Source organism: Parasteatoda tepidariorum, chromosome 10 (genome assembly GCF_043381705.1).
Source record: "Parasteatoda tepidariorum isolate YZ-2023 chromosome 10, CAS_Ptep_4.0, whole genome shotgun sequence".
In the NCBI taxonomy this organism is placed as follows: Eukaryota; Metazoa; Arthropoda; class Arachnida; order Araneae; family Theridiidae; genus Parasteatoda; species Parasteatoda tepidariorum.
In genome coordinates this window covers 2,127,055-2,144,944 of record NC_092213.1, presented here as the reverse complement: position 1 = coordinate 2,144,944, position 17,890 = coordinate 2,127,055, and the positions used below count along the sequence as shown (strand labels likewise).

Genomic DNA, 17,890 nt, shown 5'->3' with positions numbered 1-17,890 from the left:
ATATATATATATTCAGGGACTACCGTGAGCCTCAGGTTGTGCACCCTTAATTGTGTATTATTTCTGGAACGGGTGCCCTCAAACTTCGCGTCTCCCCCCCCTCCCCGCACCGCGGTGATTGCATTTACGGCACTTGAATCAGAGGAACAAGTAAAATAATATATATAAGGGTTCAGTTAATGTTACAGAAAGTAACTTAAGTCATAAAACATTTGAAGGTTTTCCGTTCATTATGCCGTACTACACATGAAATAAAGCATACAAACTGTTTAGGTTAGATTACCATTTTTGTTTTTGGCATTTCACCGAGAGATGATAAATATTAATAAAATAAATGTCTCCTCAACAGAAATTGCCTAATTTGCAGATACGTGGTTTTGGAGTAGTGGCAACGAAATAAGTTTAACTTATGACTTAGTATTGCATATTTGGTTTTGGTTCCTATGAGAATATAATAACTACGGCGTGACGATAGAGATGAATGAAAGAGAACGCTGCTTACTTCGATTCATATTGATCCCCTTTCCGTATTTTTACGATTTGCATATTTAAAATGTTACTTCTTCAGTTACTAAGACTGTTTCTTAGTAAGCAAAGAAAACAATTATTGGATCAAAAGCTATTCAGGATGTTCCGCTTTTAAATTAATATATGTTTTTTTTATGCTGCCTTGACTATATAACATGAATATATTGAGTACACTTACGAGCTATAGCTGGAGCAAGGGTAAGATCATGGACCAAGAATTGACCATAATAAGAAAAAAATGCGGATACTTGATTGGAGGGAACATTCTTGTTTTCCATATTTATGCTAATGTTTCGTGCATTTGGCAAATCTTCTCCGGAAACTGATTTTCGAAATCCACTCACACCTGTATTAAATATATTCTTAATAATAACAATTATAACAACTATAATAATAAAAAATATAATAATAATAAAATTGACAATTATAGAAGTAAAGATGAATGGCCAATTACACCGTTCAATGAATTTGAACGTTTCTTTTGTCCTTTTTTAAATGAAACTATGTGATTCTGTACAAAGAAAAGAAGCTTGATTCATACGTCCAAACCGAAACAGTCCATCATATAGTGTTTTTGTCGGATATAAGTCGCCAAGTTTCATTTTGAATTCTGGGATATCTTTCTTCTTAATGCATCTAATGCAACTAGAGCTGAGAGGAAAAGTAGATATAGCTTTTATTGCCAATATTTCCCAATAATAATTACAGATTCATTATTCTCAGCCGAAAATACACATATTTTTTTTCACACTGAGCTGCATGAAAAAATAAAGTTGCGGCATTGTTTTTGCTGATATTTATGTTAAATGATCTTCTGAATTCGAATATGATCCCTTAGTTTTTTTTACTCGCTATTTTCTACTAACACTCCTTTCTCATGTTTGTCACTTTTTAATAATTTAATGGCCATGAATTTAATTTTTAAGTTAGGAAAAGATTGTTTTAGTTGTTTAACATCTTCTAAGAAAAGTCTTAGAGTGAGAAGAAATCTATTGATAGTCAGTTGATATTGCACAATTTCTTATGATTATTCTCGCTCATTTATAGCAGAAATTAGGGTTACATATTTTTATAGTGTTCGGGGGTAACTCGGTGAGGAAAAGAGGAACTAAGATCTAGAATATATGGTAAATCAGTCAAATAATTGCGAAAGGGGCAAAAAAAGTTCATAATTTAAATAATTTTTTTAAAACCATTTTATGAGGCAAATCTTCTTTGTTCGATTGTTTGTCTGGTAGCCTAAAGGCGAGCGGGCCTGATGCTCTATTGTTCTGCCTTCTGTATTTGGCGCTTGCTCATTGAGTCGACTATTTCTTGGACTCTAGTCTGGTGTTGTTTCTGCCACCATGACGCTTCTAATGTTTTCATATGCCCTAAATGGATGATGGAGTGAATGAATATTTTTTATTTGCTTAAAACATGCATGTTTTATGTTTTGCATATAACATTTTATCTGCTTTGTAGCACCTCAGAAGAAATAAAATAATCCTCGTTCCATGAATATGTCCTGAAACTCTCACAAGAAAGTCTGAAAGGTACGAGAAGGCTTCTTGACCTGGTCATCTTCATCCGCTTTTCACCAAAATTGTAGCTGTTTTTTTTACTTCTTCTTCTTTCGTATGAATGTTTAGGCAGAGGGGTGCGATTGTTCTTGTTTTCCAGTGGCGCCATCTATGGCCAAGAATTCGACTTCTGCCACACCCATACGTGACACCCGTTTTATAAGGCGGACCCATTCATATATTCATTCATTCATCCACAGATCGTAATTTAGACCTGAATCAAAGAACGATCGATCTCCAATCCAGTAGCTCCAGAGGTATTGATTTGTTATGGGGACATGGAGGACTTTGCGACTCGACAGATTTAACGTGCATCCGTCACCATTTACAACACGGAGAGTCTTCGGCCGGGGCGGTTTGCAGCAGCGAACTCTCGGACATGGGCCCAGAGCTCTACCGACCAGGCTATCCAGGCCCAACTGTTTTTTTTAAAAGGAGGAATTTGGGGGCAAAAAATGATATTAAAATTTGGAATAAATAGGAAAATATGTTTAAAAAAATGGCGAAAAATTAAAAAAATTCAGGAAAGGTGAACAGTTATCATTTCTTTTTACGGTTATGGTGGCTCAAGGGATAGAGCACTCGAGCGAGTTGACACGGGTTCGAGTTCTAGCGATGGTTGGTGGATAGAAATTCCACACCCGACTTGCACCGATCACAGAGCTAACGTAAAAAATCCTTAGAGGTAAACAAACAGTGGGTTGAGTGTTCTCGCCATTAAACTAACCGTGGAAGGTTTTTGTGTATTTTCTCTCCATGTAACGCAAATGCAGGTTAGTTCCATTAAAAAGTGTGTAAACCAAAAGGTATGTCAGTTTGAAATTCGCCTAAAAAAACGCTCATATTCATTTTCCCCACCTACGAAAAAGTGAACGCTCCCGGTAACCTCTCGTGAGTGAATAATAAGAAACATAAATTAAGAAAAAAAGCAAAACAACCATCATATATTTACCATTATAAGAAGCAGCAACATATCTATCAGTAGTTGAATGAACACTGCCCCAGAGTGGATATTTCAGATTGTTGCAAGAACCATCTATAGCTCTGTATTTGGTGCTGCTGCTGTTACATTCTGGAACAGTATGGAATTCATTGCATTTCAGCAACAAATCTTGCACTTCTCGAGATTCATTAAGTTTTTTAAGAATTTCGTCTGTTTCGTTCTGTGAGACGTTATATCTGGAAAAAGAAAGTTTTATGTTTTAACATTTTATTCGTAATTGTTTGATAAATTGATTTTAAATTATTCTGTCTGTCGAGACTTGGCTGGTAACGACTTCGCTTTTTGCAAAATACTTAATGGAGAGGTAGAAAATTAAAAACTAGAGACCTCAGAATTTTATAGTCAACAAATTAAAAGACTCACTAAGAGAAAGCTAAAACAAAGTAGCGTATAATTAGAGCTTTTAAATCATTTATTTGTATTAGTGTTTAAAAGTCTTTTAAATCAAATTTGCAAAACAAGGAATAATTCAAAGAATAACATAAACTTAGTTAGCATAAAAAGAAATTTTCCCCAAAAGCGTACAATATTGGCAGCTCTGTGTATAAATAATTCAAATATGTGCTTTTCAATTCTTTATCTGCCGTGTTATATCAACACCTCTAGAAGACAGAAAGCCTCCGTACTGATCAATTTAGTAATCCGACGAAATGAACATAAACTGTGCAATGGGGAAAAATAATAAGATGTCACAACATTCGGGATACTAAACTGCACAGTAGAGGAAAATACGAAAGATATCACTACGTTTGGACTATTAAAGTGTCGGATTTCTCGTTTATGGTAACCCGTGCGGAAGCCTTCTCTCTCCGTGGAGGGTTATATACGAGTGCATCAGGATTACTATTTCCCCCCAAAAGATTAAATATTGGCGGTATAAACATTTCCTTTATACATTTTCAGGGAATGAAATTAGCTTTTCGTAGCTACAACTACTTATTAACAATGGCAATAGCAGGGATGTCACATGCGACATAAAATGTAAAAAGTGGTATAAACTCAATTTTTTAAAATTTTATTTAATCTATTTAATTATTACTACTACTATTACTTTCATTTCAAATTATTCACATTTAAAGCGAAAACTTTCTTTACACTCACTTTCAATAGCAAACTTTATAAACAATGATTGATAAGGTTGTTGATTTTAATGCATTTTCATTTTTTAACAGCCACACTTTTTACACTTTTAGCCGCCTATGGCATCCCCGCATTAGATGCATCAGAGCTGTTTGTTTATCGAAAAAACATGAGAAACTGGAAGTAAAACCATTTAATTCCAGAATTTTTTAAAAGTAAAGTGAAACCTTTCCCTATATTTAACTATAAACAATCTATCACTCTTTACTTTTCCCTAGATGTAAGTTTTTAGTCTTTTATGTAAGCTGAAACTGGTTCTTGTGGTGTGGAATTTCATTATTCTAATAATAATAATAATGGGCGATTCCACGAAAAGTGGTCCTGAGTGACTAAAGTTTCAAAATTATCGTAAAATCAAAAATGACACAATTTCGGAATCTAGAAGATGTACATTTTTTAATAGTTAAGATAGTTTTTTGAATTACAAAAAATATTTATGTGAATTCTAACAAAAGGTGGAACACTATGAATTTTAACAGGAGTTCTCTTCTTTGTTATGTTATATTCCAATGGAGTTCTTAAAATATTAAAGAGCAATAAAATAGTTTTTAGTAATAAATATAACTATTTTACTCTTTTATCATTGTTTAATGTATTTTTTTAATTTGGCCTAAATTTTTTTGCTTGTTTGAAAGTCGATTAATCAAGATAGTCTAATTTCCCAGTAACACACGTAACATAATTTTGCATTTTTTTCTGTAAAAACTTTAGTAAAAAAGAAAATTTAAAAATTTTTTGTTTTATAAATTAAGAAGGCAAGATATGCAACGGAAAAAATTCTCGAATTAAAACTGCCAATAGTTAAAATTTTATAATTAATTTTATTCAAGGTAACACACGTAACGAAAAGTTACGCGCGTTACTGTTATGTGTGTTAGAGGTACTTATACACTTTAATTATTTATNAAATCTTGAAAGCGAAGCAAAAAGCAAAGTTATTTATATCATTGTGTTGTTATACAAAAAAATTTATTTGCTATCCAGTGTTGTTTGCAAAGCTAACCAATCAACTCATGCCTAATACAACAGTATTATATATTAGCCAAAAGGAAATAAAGATATTAATTGAAAAGATCAATACATGGCAACGGTAATACAAAGCATAAAATCTATGCATAAGTATCGTTAGATACTTGAATAAGATGCATAGATGCACATTGTGGCACACAAATAGTCAGTAAGTCAATTTCTGTTCCCTCCTGATCAGAAGTGCGCCTATAACTGAAATTAAAACGACATATGCTCTATCTCGGGAACATTATTGACGCAAATGCACATGCTTGTAAACTTAAAATGCAATATTTGCATAAAATAATTGGAAAATATGCATATTTTTGTTTCCAAACAGAAATGATTTTGAAGGAATAGATGTGCCTAAGATTTGCTATGTTTTACTCTCTAAACCAGTATAAAGAAGGGCTACAACCATCTTTCCAGACCATTAACTATTTTATTTGCTAAAATAAATTGTTTTTCTTCTGCTAAATTAAAATAAATAAATGTTTTAGTGCAACATTTATGACTTCTCAGTTGAAATATTCACAGAGGGTAACACACGTAACGTTCAGTTAACACACGTAACGCACCAATTTCACCAAAATAAAGAAGTTTTTACTGTTGCAAGAAATTTTTAAAAATCACTAAACACAGCTTCGATATTGTATCTCTCTATAAAAGAAAATATCTTAATTTTTTGCCTTTATACTTCACAGAATTAAATGAATATATTCAAAGTTTCAAATATCTAGCATTATAAAGGGTAACACACGTAACAAAATTTCAGAAATTTTTTTTTTCAACATCAAATTAATTTGCGCCTTCAATCTTCGTTTTGAAAACTTACAACACATATAGATTTAACAACAAATTAAGAAAAACATAAAAAATATCTAACAAGTTTTATATAATAAGTGTTAAAGTTGAAATATGTCGTGTAAAAGTAACACACGTAACGAAAGAATCGCCCTAATAATTAAAAAAAAACAATCCTCCTAAACTCTTCATTTAGAAATCAAACAAATCAAAAATGCAATATTAACAGTGCAGATAATTTTAACCTTTAAATGAGGGAAACAAAAACACTTATAGGAAAACAATAACTTTATGATTTATATCAATTTTATGCTGATGACAACCAAACCAATATGAATATTAATGTGGGAAAACTGGATCCTACCATGTGATTATTTCAGCCAATTAAAATGTATTTAACAATGGAAAACAGCGTCACCATCATTAGATTTTTATACATAGTAAGATATCATTCTAAAAACTTCATGCACAATTCTTTAAAATAAAGTACTTTTCTCCGTTTACATAATTTAAAAAAATGATTAACATCTATGTTTGTCATTTTTCTGGAGCAGTGGTATTTAGCTATTTCAAGTAAGAATTTTGGGTCAGCGATAGAAGGAGAACAGACTTTGTGGATAGAGGAGTTCTTTCTATGGACAAACTATACTGTTCGGCTTTGAGGAGAACCCCTCTAGACTAAAAGTTTTGGGCTGCTATGGTAACAAGACAGAGCACATTTCGAATGGGGATGCATGATAGGAATGAAAGAGTTGATATGCTGCAAAGCAAGGATTCTTACGCCTATTTTTACCAGGAACAAGACGAAACTATTCAGCGAGTGATTTACGCTCGTATCCATAGTACCCGTCACCAGGCGATGTCTGGAGGAGTTCTCCGAAAAGCAGCACACTACAAAGTATAGAAATGTTTCCATATTATTTCAAACCATACAAGCCAGATTTCTCAGCAATATCTTCCAATCGTAGTTGTAGAAATACATATGGCTCCAAGTTTTGTTCCACAATCCCTTGGAAGTTTTTTGAAAACTGGCGTGGACCTAACGTCTTGAAATCTAAAACAATCAGTTCTATTACTAAAAAGTTTATCAGGCAATCTTCTAAAGAATACCCATTAAATACGTGTAATGTTGCAACGCTCTTATGTATGCAATATTTTCTTAAATTTGAAATAGATATAAAGATAATGCAATGGTTTGATTAATTATTAAAAACTATGTTGAAAACACTATATATTTTGAGCCGCTTCCTCGAGTACGTATACATCGCAATTAATTAGTTAACATCCAGAGAAAACTCGAACTTTTAAGAATGATTTGCTTTTACTCGGTGAAATTCTGTTTTAGCAAAAATGGCTTTTGCATTCTCCTGCAAGGAAAACACTCATGACAAAATGAAATTTTTAGTCCGATACACTCTCAGGAATTAAAAGCTCTCAATTTTGACGATTTAGCAATCCTTGAGCAGTATTCCGTTAATTTTGAAAATCATTTTGTCTCGAAATCACGTGATCTGAGACGAAACGCGATCACTAACATAGAACGAAAGTGTTTCCTCTACTCGAAACCTCATCGTAGCATATTGTGGGAGATTGATAACTAGAACCACGAAATTGTTGTGTTGTGCCATCTATAGGATGTCCAAATTAAAGTGATTATTAGGAAAGTTAGATGCATTAAGCACCACGAGTTTACTTTTTTTTTGACGGAGAAAATAGAATGACGAAATGTTTATTTAATTTTGACGAGATTCGTTTCCTCGAAAAAGTGACGGTAGTTATTTTATAACTTTTGCTCGATGCATATGCTAAGAAACGGTTTCGTGAAAAACGAAGAAAGTTTCTGACACTTGAGTATCCATTTTTTACAGTGCAGGGATGCCACAGACGACAAAAAATGTTAAAAGTGGTAGAAACTCAATTCATTTTTATTTAATTGTTAACTCTTTAGTTATTCAATCGTAACTACCACTATGACTTAAAATTATTCATATTCAAAGTAAAAACACTCTATTCCCTTTTCCACCCTGACACATTTTCGACTCCAGCCTTTGCAGAGTGCGGTTGTGTTGAGACCAGCTCTGTGCGATTGAATCATGTCATCAAGATTAGGTTATGCTACTGGATTTGTACCTTCACGTGTTGGTTATTCCTCACGCGGCGGCTCTAATTATCGTTCCGGCTGGGGAGGCAAGACTACGTCTAGCGCTCCACCACCGACAGCTTATTCTAGACCGGCTATCTACACAGACTACAAACGTCCCAATCTAAAACCAGGAAATATATACGAAGACTGCTACGGAACGTTTATTCAGCTGGACAAGAAAGGATATATCCTAATTCTGGACGATTTCCAGGTTCCCGAAGGAGCAACTAGGTCATATTACTCAGGAAACCCAATCCCAGAGACAGTACAGCCGAGTCCCCCCGAGGAGAATTCGATTTCGGGATCGGAAGAAATAGAACAAATAGAACAAGCTACTGAGACTTTTACCCCTCCTATGGAGACTGAAAAGAATCAAGAGCCGAATGAAGAGGCTTCGGCCTCTGAATCGGAGAATGCTGCCAGTAACTCCCAAGAACCACCGACAAAGAAGAGAAAAAAGAAGAAGAAGTCCACTAATGCTGCTAATACCACTCCAAGCCCTACTTCTACGGCACTAAGCTGCTCTTCTCCTTCAGAGCCCTCTTCTCAGCCGGAGACTAAGCCTACTTCTACATCTGCTTCCACGGACGAGACTCCCAAAAAAGACAAAGAGACTTCCAATGAAACAGAAAAAGCTCTGACTACCAACCATACCAAAATACTCATCCGAGGACTACCAGATGATTTTGATACAGATATCATTTTCCAAGAATTTGGAAAATTGGACTTAAAAATTCACAAAATTATACAGTTCAAGAAGAGGGTGGGAGGGACCTATAGGCTCCTCCCCCTTTTTCTCGTCATCGCACCAATGGCAGATCAGGACAAGATCTTCGCAACGAAAAGTATTCAACAGTTTACCATCAGTGCAGAGAGATTTCGTGGCGGCCTCCGGCCGAAAAAATGTTTCAGATGCCAAGGCTTCGGCCCTACACAGCGTTTTTGCTCCAATCAGCCAAGATGTATGAAATGCGCAGAAATGCACTTCTCATATCAATGCAAGAAAGATAGAAGTTCCCCCGCCAAATGCTGCAACTGCGAGGGAAGCCATACTTCAAATTTCTCTGGGTGCGAGGCCCGTCCCAGAAGAAAAAGTCTTCAGACTAAGGATACACCTGCTACCTCAGCTCATCGACTTGTTACAATCATCAAGGAACTGCAGGAGATCCTAAAAAATCAAGAAGTGCTAGGTTTACTTCAAACTCTTATCAAGGGATCTTCCCCTTCAGAATGATGATCTTCTACTCCAACTTATGCCAACCCCCAACAAGGACTCGATTTTTTATCGAACTCTATCGACATTATTACAGGCGCCTTCGGGCACTACCTTAGATGAAAAAGTCAATTGTCCGCTTCGCGGACAGGTACTTTGTTCCCTACTATAGTTCAAGTTCAAGTTCTATTCCCTTTCTACCCTTCTAGCTACCACACTGCCAGCTGACCACAAAGAACTCCCTAAACGCTAAATAATTCTCGATGGATGGGATAGGTGACCAGCTAGCATAACAAGTTCATTCACTTTCTACAGTAAATTGGAAAAAAAAGTGTGCTATAAAAAGTTGCAAAAATTAATCTTTTCTAATGAAATTTTGATTTTTTTTTAGTTACCTTATTTTTATTTTCAGTCACCCGTGCCAAACCTGCAGCATATTACATTACATTACGCAATTTATATGCATTATTCTATATTAAGGAATAAAAGATATTACTAAAAAAATTAAGGATAATATAAATTAACCAATGAAAAATTTATTTCAATTACTAAAAATATGTGACGAACAACACATCCTGAAACAAAATCTAACATGTCAATTATCTAAGTCAGCACGGTTCTTTAAAATAATAACTTGTAAGCAATTCACATGACTCTTAATTGTGGATTGATAACGGTTTCGTTTATTTATTTTTAAAAGAAATCATTCCAATATAAATAAAACAAACAGAAGTAACAAAAAAAGTTTATTTTTTCTTGTCAAAACAGCAAAAGTTTTTAAATAATCTTGCAATTACAGACGAATTTTACCTACCTTTCCTTTCAATTTACTGTTCAGAAAAGGGTGGAAAATAATCTCTTAATTTAAGTTAGTAAATATGCAGCTTTTGCTGTTTATTTGTGAAAAGTAACTTCTCTTTTCGTCTACCACCATCGATAAGAAAGAAGTTAATATAATTTAAACTTACCTTTATCTTCTTTTGTTGGAATTTCTTCCAATCTTTTCTTTGTACATTGATCCAGAGGTTTTTCTTTCAATAAAAAGAAAGGACATCCAGAGGCCGCAGTCAATAGAAAGAAAGCGAGACATGGACTAAAACAAAAATAAAGTTTGACCGAATAAAACTCAAAATCAGGTTTCTCACAGAATTTAAAAATATGGCCATGAAAATCTTAGGCTTAAGCAAGGTTGCCAAAGGCGACTAAAAAAGCAAAATGGGGTGAGTAAAAAAATTTAACTAAAAATCATGAGTGGAAAACCAATCGGTTGAACATATGATGAAATCAATGGGAAAATCAAACATAATTGAGATTAAACTAGATAAGAATGTATATAATGTTTACAGGGGTCGGAATAATATTAACATTTACCCAGGTGTAATAAAATAGAGAAAATATATGCAACTGTTTACACGAGATTGAAAAAAAAAATGTCAGCGACAAAGTAATAGTTATAAGCGACAGATAGTCCGGCGATGACCTTGTCTGTGATGATCCATAGTGTCCTCCTGATAACGTTTCTGGATAGCTCATCACTAGTCCCAGTGTTTTGATTTAATTGGGCACCTGGGCCGCGAAGCTGCCGCTATCCCATTCATCTGGAATTTTAGAACAGTTTTGGTTGAGCAATGAGGTAAGCAGGCAATGGAGTTGCTTTTATGAATGTTTCAAGCTCTTTGCTTATTACACAAATGTTATTACATTATGAANAGAAATATTGATTGTAGACTTTAATTTAAAATAAAGATATAACATGATTTGATATGTACAATAATTGATTTTTGAAAAATGAAGAACATAATTGATGAATATAGATAAATTATACCTTGATTCATGATAAAATAACATATTTGGAGAAAATGCAGTAAATATATTTTATTAGAGAAATATTGTTCCTTAAATACAATAGAATTTGCAAAAGAATTTAACGTGCATAAGTTGATAAATACATATGCATTAATTGGCTATATTTTCAGAAAATAAAATTTGATGTAATTTAATTTAACATAAGTAAAAGTCTACTGTGAAAAGTTCAGTGAATTTAACTTGAGAGTCTTGGAAATAAAAATAGAACTCACTGTGATTGAGATGTTTCCCCGATGATATCCCGCAGAAGACGTAACACTTCTTCATTTTTGAGCAATTCCTGTAATTCTTTGATTAATGACACTAATCGGTGAGGATTGCTCATCACACTCAATCACTTACCTATTGTTCCCACGATAGTGGTAGCTAAGAGCTGCTGAAAAATGATGATTACATTTGACTTCCATCGGAATATTACTCGACTTCCATCGGAATATTACTCCCGATCTTTCTAGGGCCACTTGCGAGCTTTTTTAAAATTATTTCCCAAGAATTTCTTTTCTTGCTTCCATATATATTTTCTTCTAAATGAAAAAATTATTCAAACCATAGGATGTTTATATTTGGCAACATGTACAGGTCTACCAACTTTCTACTCTTTTTGGAAAAATTTCTTCTAGTGGTAGCTAAGTTTATGCTTTAATGTATTATTCCTTCTTTTATAAAGTTGATTAAAAGGTATTTTTCACATCACTACTTGTAAATGATTTGAAACCACTTTATTCAAACTCTCTTAGTGAATCTCTTAAAATTTTAGAAAAAATACCAAAAATTATGTAGACTTTAGTTTTTGATTGTCCACCATTCAATAAAATATTTTGGAAAAAGCTTAGTTGTTGGCAGCCCCGCATCTCTTTGTCGGTCATTACGATTTTGAAGTTATGGGTCATGCAGATTGATTTTGTTGATCAGAGTGTCGGAAACGGATATTTATGATGTGAAACTCGTGCGAGTTGGAATTGATAGCTGCCGATTCACTGTGTTTGATCTCGGATTGAAATTGATTTTACGAATGTGGTTTATGAAGCCGAAATTATGAAGGAAGATGCATCCAAATCGACGTAAGTTGAATCCCTATTTTGATATTCACTGATAATTTATTGACTATTTGATTTGAGTGTAGATGACGTGTGTTTATGTCACGTTTACAAACAATTGAAACTGTAAATATATCTCCGTGAACTATTATTTAAACTGATTTATTTGTGCTACAACAGTGATATATAGACATGTAATTCAGCTAAACTATTTCCCTAAATACACCTTCATAGTGCGAGCTGCACTAAGACTATTTTATTTTTTCGTCAGCATAAAGTGTATGCTGAACCGCAATTTTATTTTCTACATTACCGGATATAATTTTCGAGCAGCAGTAGCTGCATTTGTTTCAAGTAAGTGCAGATAAACTGTATTTCATAAACTTCATGATTCAATCTCTGTGAATACAATAACATTATAATATCCAATACTATCAAAATCAGTGAAAGTGCCGTTCCCAGCCGGGTAATGGACACCATGGATTTATTAAAACAACAACTGCAACAACAAACCGAACTCAATAAATCGCTATCTTAGCAATTAAATGACATCAAAACATTATTTGAAACTAAGATGACCACATTACAACGAAGTATCGATAAACTCTAAGCTGAAAATGACGAATTAAGAAAAGAAAATACCCACAGGAGCGTCAAAGTGAGGAAACGCCCACAAGCAACGGACTTGTGAGAAACACTTCAAACCGACAAAATGACTTCAGCGAGGAAGAAGAAATGAACGAAAATGATGATTTTCAGTACCAAAGAAGAAGCAAACAAAGCATTCCACCCATAGTAATAAAAGATAGCAATGTAAAATGGACACATCTAAAACAGACATTACAAGAACTAAAAATTACAACATTTGAAGGAAAGTATACAGGCGATTATCTCAAACTGCACCTTTTTGAAATAGATATGAGGCGTCGAGTAATAGATATATTAGATAAATTAAAAGTTAAATACCACACCTTTCAACTGGACGAAGAAAAACCACTAAGAGTAGTCATCAAAACATTCCGCCAGACATAACAGCAGACGAAGTACATCAAAATCTAATCAAATATGGATTTACACCTAGAAATGTCACACAAATGAAAAAATAAATTGAGCAAGGCACAATAAATCTTCCGCTGCATATTATAACTTTTGACAAAACTGAAAATAACAAAGACATTTTCTACTTCGCAAGATTTATGAACCTCGTTGTCTTTGTATCTAGCTACAGAGGGCGCCATGGATACACACAGTGCCACAGATGTCAGCAATTTAATCATGTGCAGGCATCCTGTTGGCACACGCCAAAATGGTTAAAATGTGGCCAAGAGCACTTGACCAACCTATGCAAGAAAACCAAAGAATCACCTGCAGCATGTGCTAACTGTGGAGGACCACACCCAGCCAATTTCAAACAGCGCCCAAAGTGTCCAGCCACCCGAACTACCAACAACAATAAACCCAGCCACCTAAATTATAGAAATGCTCCTGGCAGCACAAACTCCGTCTCATATGCAGAAATTCTAAAATCTTCAAATCAAAAGAGCAGCAACACCCTACAACTAGACACAGCAACTATGAAAGAAGCAAGATCTCTACTAGCAGACTTAAAGCTCTTTGTTAGATTTATACAGGACAACGAGGGATTTAATATGTTTAAAAAAATACAAAATGCAGTTTACTCAAATCAACAAGCAATAGAAGAAGATGAATATTAAAACAGAACTAAAACCTTCACTCAATATTTACTTCTGGAATGCAAATGGAATAATAGAAAAACAGCATGAATTAAAAAACTTTATTTTAGAACACACACACAATCCAGATATCCCAATAATAACAGAAATTCACCTGAAACCAACCTTAAATTTTACAATAGCTAACTACAGAACATACAAATGTGATAGACGGTACAGAGGAGGCGGCGTAGCACTATTATCCAAAAGCAGTATAACCACTACAGAATACAACTCCAAAGTTGACAGAGGCTATGAACAAATATCAATTCTTCTAAACCATCAAAATCAGAATATCAAAATTACAGGCATTTAATTCACCAAGAAATAAACTAACAGAAGAAGATCTAAAACTCTTATTTCCAGCCAATCTGTCAACAATAGTAGCATGCGACTTTAATGCCAAGCACACAACATGGGGCTACAACAGTTCTAACTATACAGGAACTCTACTCCAAACAATCATCTCAAAATATCAACTTACAGTCACAGTTCCTACTTCCTCTACATATATACCAAATTTACTAAATCACAGATCTGACATCCTAGATTTTGCCATAACCAACATACAAGTCCTCATGGTCGCCTGCATCCTAAACCATCTGTAATCTGATCACCTGCCTGCTCGTCGGGCTGACCATCAAACATTCTGAAAAGCCAAAATTTAAAACAGACTGGAATCTTTATAGAAATATACTCATCATTAACAATAGAAATCTGCCAACCCTAGAAAATGAATTCACAATAGATATGTGGATGATTCTCACGAAATACGACAACTTACAGTCTCTTGCTCTGAGATCTAATACTATACAACTAAAAGAACTTTTTTTTATAAATTTTAATAAATAGCATTGCTGGTAGCATTTTAAAATGACCTTGTACTAGCATCGACTGTTTTGTATAGTTATAAAATTTAATTGAATTTCAAAATGTCATGTTTCTGGTATGTGACAAACAATATTTCCAATAATAACTAGTTTCAAAACTTCGCATAAACTTTTCAATATCTAATTTTTTTGTTATCTCAACCGTTGTAAGCATTTCTGGTATATACGCAGAGGATATTATTTACACAAACTTCGTTTAAAATAATTTTTTCTGTCAATAATTCGCTTGTCACAAGAAAATCTGTCATTTTCCTGGTTTACTTTTATTTAGTGATTTATAACCAAAATAGATAACGCCACTCTAATTTTACATGGCTTGCCCGTCTGGCCAAACTGTAATCAACTACAATCTAAAATTGCAAATATTAGACTGAGTTTGCTAGTTTTGAAAGGTTCAGCATGACATATATGAAAAAAGTGGTGAATTATATAAGACTGCGAATAGTTTAAAAATACTGGTGGATAAAAATATACTGAATAGAATTTATTAAACCAAGAATCACAATAATTAAGTAAATTTTGAATACATTTTCTGCAATTCCATAAGAGAGTGTAAATTTTATAGTTCTATATCATGTTATACGCTGTCAGTCAGCTGTTTTTCGCTGCCTATGTGAAAGATCAGTGTTAGCAAGCGGTGGTTGACGCAGCCTAAATGTAATTTCAGTGTCAGCCACTGGTGGTTGATGCGGCCTAAATGTAATTTCAGTGTCAGCCACCGATGGCTGACGAGGTGCTCAACGTGCTAATACATTGATTAGATACCCTCCTATCTGAACATATCTTGTTGCATGAATAAAGAACCAACTTTCTGGTTCAAAATCTATTTCAAAAATCTTCTTGAAATCATAAATAACATAAACTACATAGATTTATCTGAGTTATTTCAAGAAATACCGTTGTGCGGAATGTAAACGTCTTAGGCCAAAATGTTAAATTAAATGCTATAAAGTTAAATGCTATAAAAGAGCAAATTTGTCGTTATCCTGGCTGTCATTCTCATGGCTCATGAATGCCAGGACATTGAAGTGTTACGAGAAAAATTTTTTGAAACAGTTGAATGAAAAGAGAGAAAGCAAATATTAACCTAATACCAAGTTTATATAAGATTGTAATATGTTTGAATGTAATCAAAGTTTTTTTTTATTTAAGGATTGATTATTATACACAATTTTATTCTGTACATATTAGCAACAAAAACATTTTTGATTCTTTCTACAGTGGATAAAAAGAAATAATTTAAGCAATTTATGGTCCATCTAACATAAAGGCTTAAATACTTACTATTAGCTTAAAATGACTGTTTTTTAAACTTCTAAGCTAATATGTCATTTTCCTGGCATTCAAGATTTGGTGAATTTCTATTTTTTTTTCGTGAGCAAATGTCAATAACTGCTGTCTGTAAGATAGTAATAAATGTAATTGAATAAGTATCCAAAAAGATTAGATCACTTTGAAGACTTTAAATTTGAAGAAATTTTTCGGTCCGAATTGTGATATTTCCAAAGAATCACCCATATATGTGCAGCAGTTACAATCTGAAATCATAGAAGCCTATAAACATGCCTCAATGGAAACCGAACGCATAGATCATCACTACAGACTACCACCAGAAATTAAAAATATCAACAGACTCAGACACTATTACAGAAAGTGGTACCAAAGAACATCAGATCCAGCATACTTCGATGAAATAAGACAACTAAATAAACAGATTAAAAAACAAAGCAAAAATTACAAAATGCAACTCTGGCAAAATAAAGTCGCCTCTCTCTGTACCACCGATAACACTATCTGGAAAATGGCCAAAATATTTAAGACTGCACCTCAAATAAACAAATCGATCAATGGACCATCTGGCACAACATACTCAATAGAAGATAAAGCTGAAATTTTTGCATATTCTCTTCAAAAACAGCTCTCACTAAACTCAAACCTAAATCACCATAATGCAATCACAGAAATAATAAACAGCTTTCATCAAGAACATCCCACTCCTGAAACAATGGAACCCACAAACAACAAAGAAATCTGCAGCATCATCCGAAACTTAAAAAACAATAAAGCTTCAGGCGAAGACGGAATCAAAAGTAATGATGATAAGACTGCTACCACCAAATTATATACCGAAAATCATACATGGACATGAACGCCGGCACACAGCTCTGCACCTATGCCCCCGGAGGGGACATCTATCAGAAAGAAAACTGTGGCCAGGAAAACAAACAGTTACAACGGCGACATACCACGCTTCCCCCGATGAGTCCCTAATCACAAGCCCACCCTAGCATCTGTAACGTCGCCAGAGCTAGGCCGAATCTCCCGTTAGGATCCTTAAATTTATTATTTATTTATTACTATACAATTATCTAGAGATACAGATATAAAGACATTATGTAACTATAATAGAATATTGATTATTGACATTTAAGACCCATGGGAGATGAGCGTCAATGATAGTGACTATACAGAAGAAGCGTGGTTAAATATAACATATCATGAAAATACATCCGGATAAACAAATACATTGCATGAGATAATGTAGAAAAAACACTAATATGATACAAAAAATATGGGGAGTGGGAAAATTATATACAAGGGGATTTATATTTGAGGCCCCAATCTACATTTGTGGAATTGTTAGTATATATATATACGCAGAGATGCCAACTGCTCCGGACACGCCAAAATAATTTTTAAAAAACGGTAAATAACTACAAAGTAAATTTTGAAAATATTTGACTATTTTTGCTTGCATTTTAAAATGGTATAACATGACATATTAACCTAGTCCTAGTGTTTTGATTTTATTGGGCACCTGGGCCGCGAAGCGGCCCCTATCCCATTCATCTGAAATTTTATAACAGTTTTGGTTGAACAATGTTGTGAGCAGGCAATGGAGTTGCTTTTATGAATGTTTCAAGCTCTTTGCTTGAATAACTAAACCATCACTGAGACTTCAT

The 17,890-nt window shown here is 33.9% G+C and overlaps 2 protein-coding genes across 2 annotated transcripts in view; one reads left to right on the top strand and one right to left on the bottom strand.

Annotated features, from left to right (window-relative positions):
* Positions 1 to 17,890, bottom strand: part of LOC107451823 (salivary peroxidase/catechol oxidase) — a 72,946-nt gene that overhangs the window by 39,573 nt on the left and 15,483 nt on the right. The window contains exons 2-5 of the mRNA XM_071186308.1: positions 10,370 to 10,494; positions 6,979 to 7,099; positions 3,043 to 3,269; positions 707 to 874 (exon numbers count right to left, since the gene is read on the bottom strand). Of these exons, the coding sequence (XP_071042409.1) occupies positions 707 to 874; positions 3,043 to 3,269; positions 6,979 to 7,099; positions 10,370 to 10,494 (641 nt within the window). The remainder of the gene's footprint in view (positions 1 to 706; positions 875 to 3,042; positions 3,270 to 6,978; positions 7,100 to 10,369; positions 10,495 to 17,890) is intronic.
* On the top strand, positions 8,139 to 9,422 carry LOC139426698 (uncharacterized). The gene has a single exon (XM_071186450.1). The coding sequence runs from the start codon at positions 8,139 to 8,141 to the stop codon at positions 9,420 to 9,422; it is 1,284 nt and encodes a 427-aa protein (XP_071042551.1).

Bases quoted from the DNA above. Each gene is read 5' to 3' on its own strand.
- LOC139426698 (XM_071186450.1), top strand. From the start codon at position 8,139: ATGTCATCAAGATTAGGTTATGCTACTGGATTTGTACCTTCACGTGTT.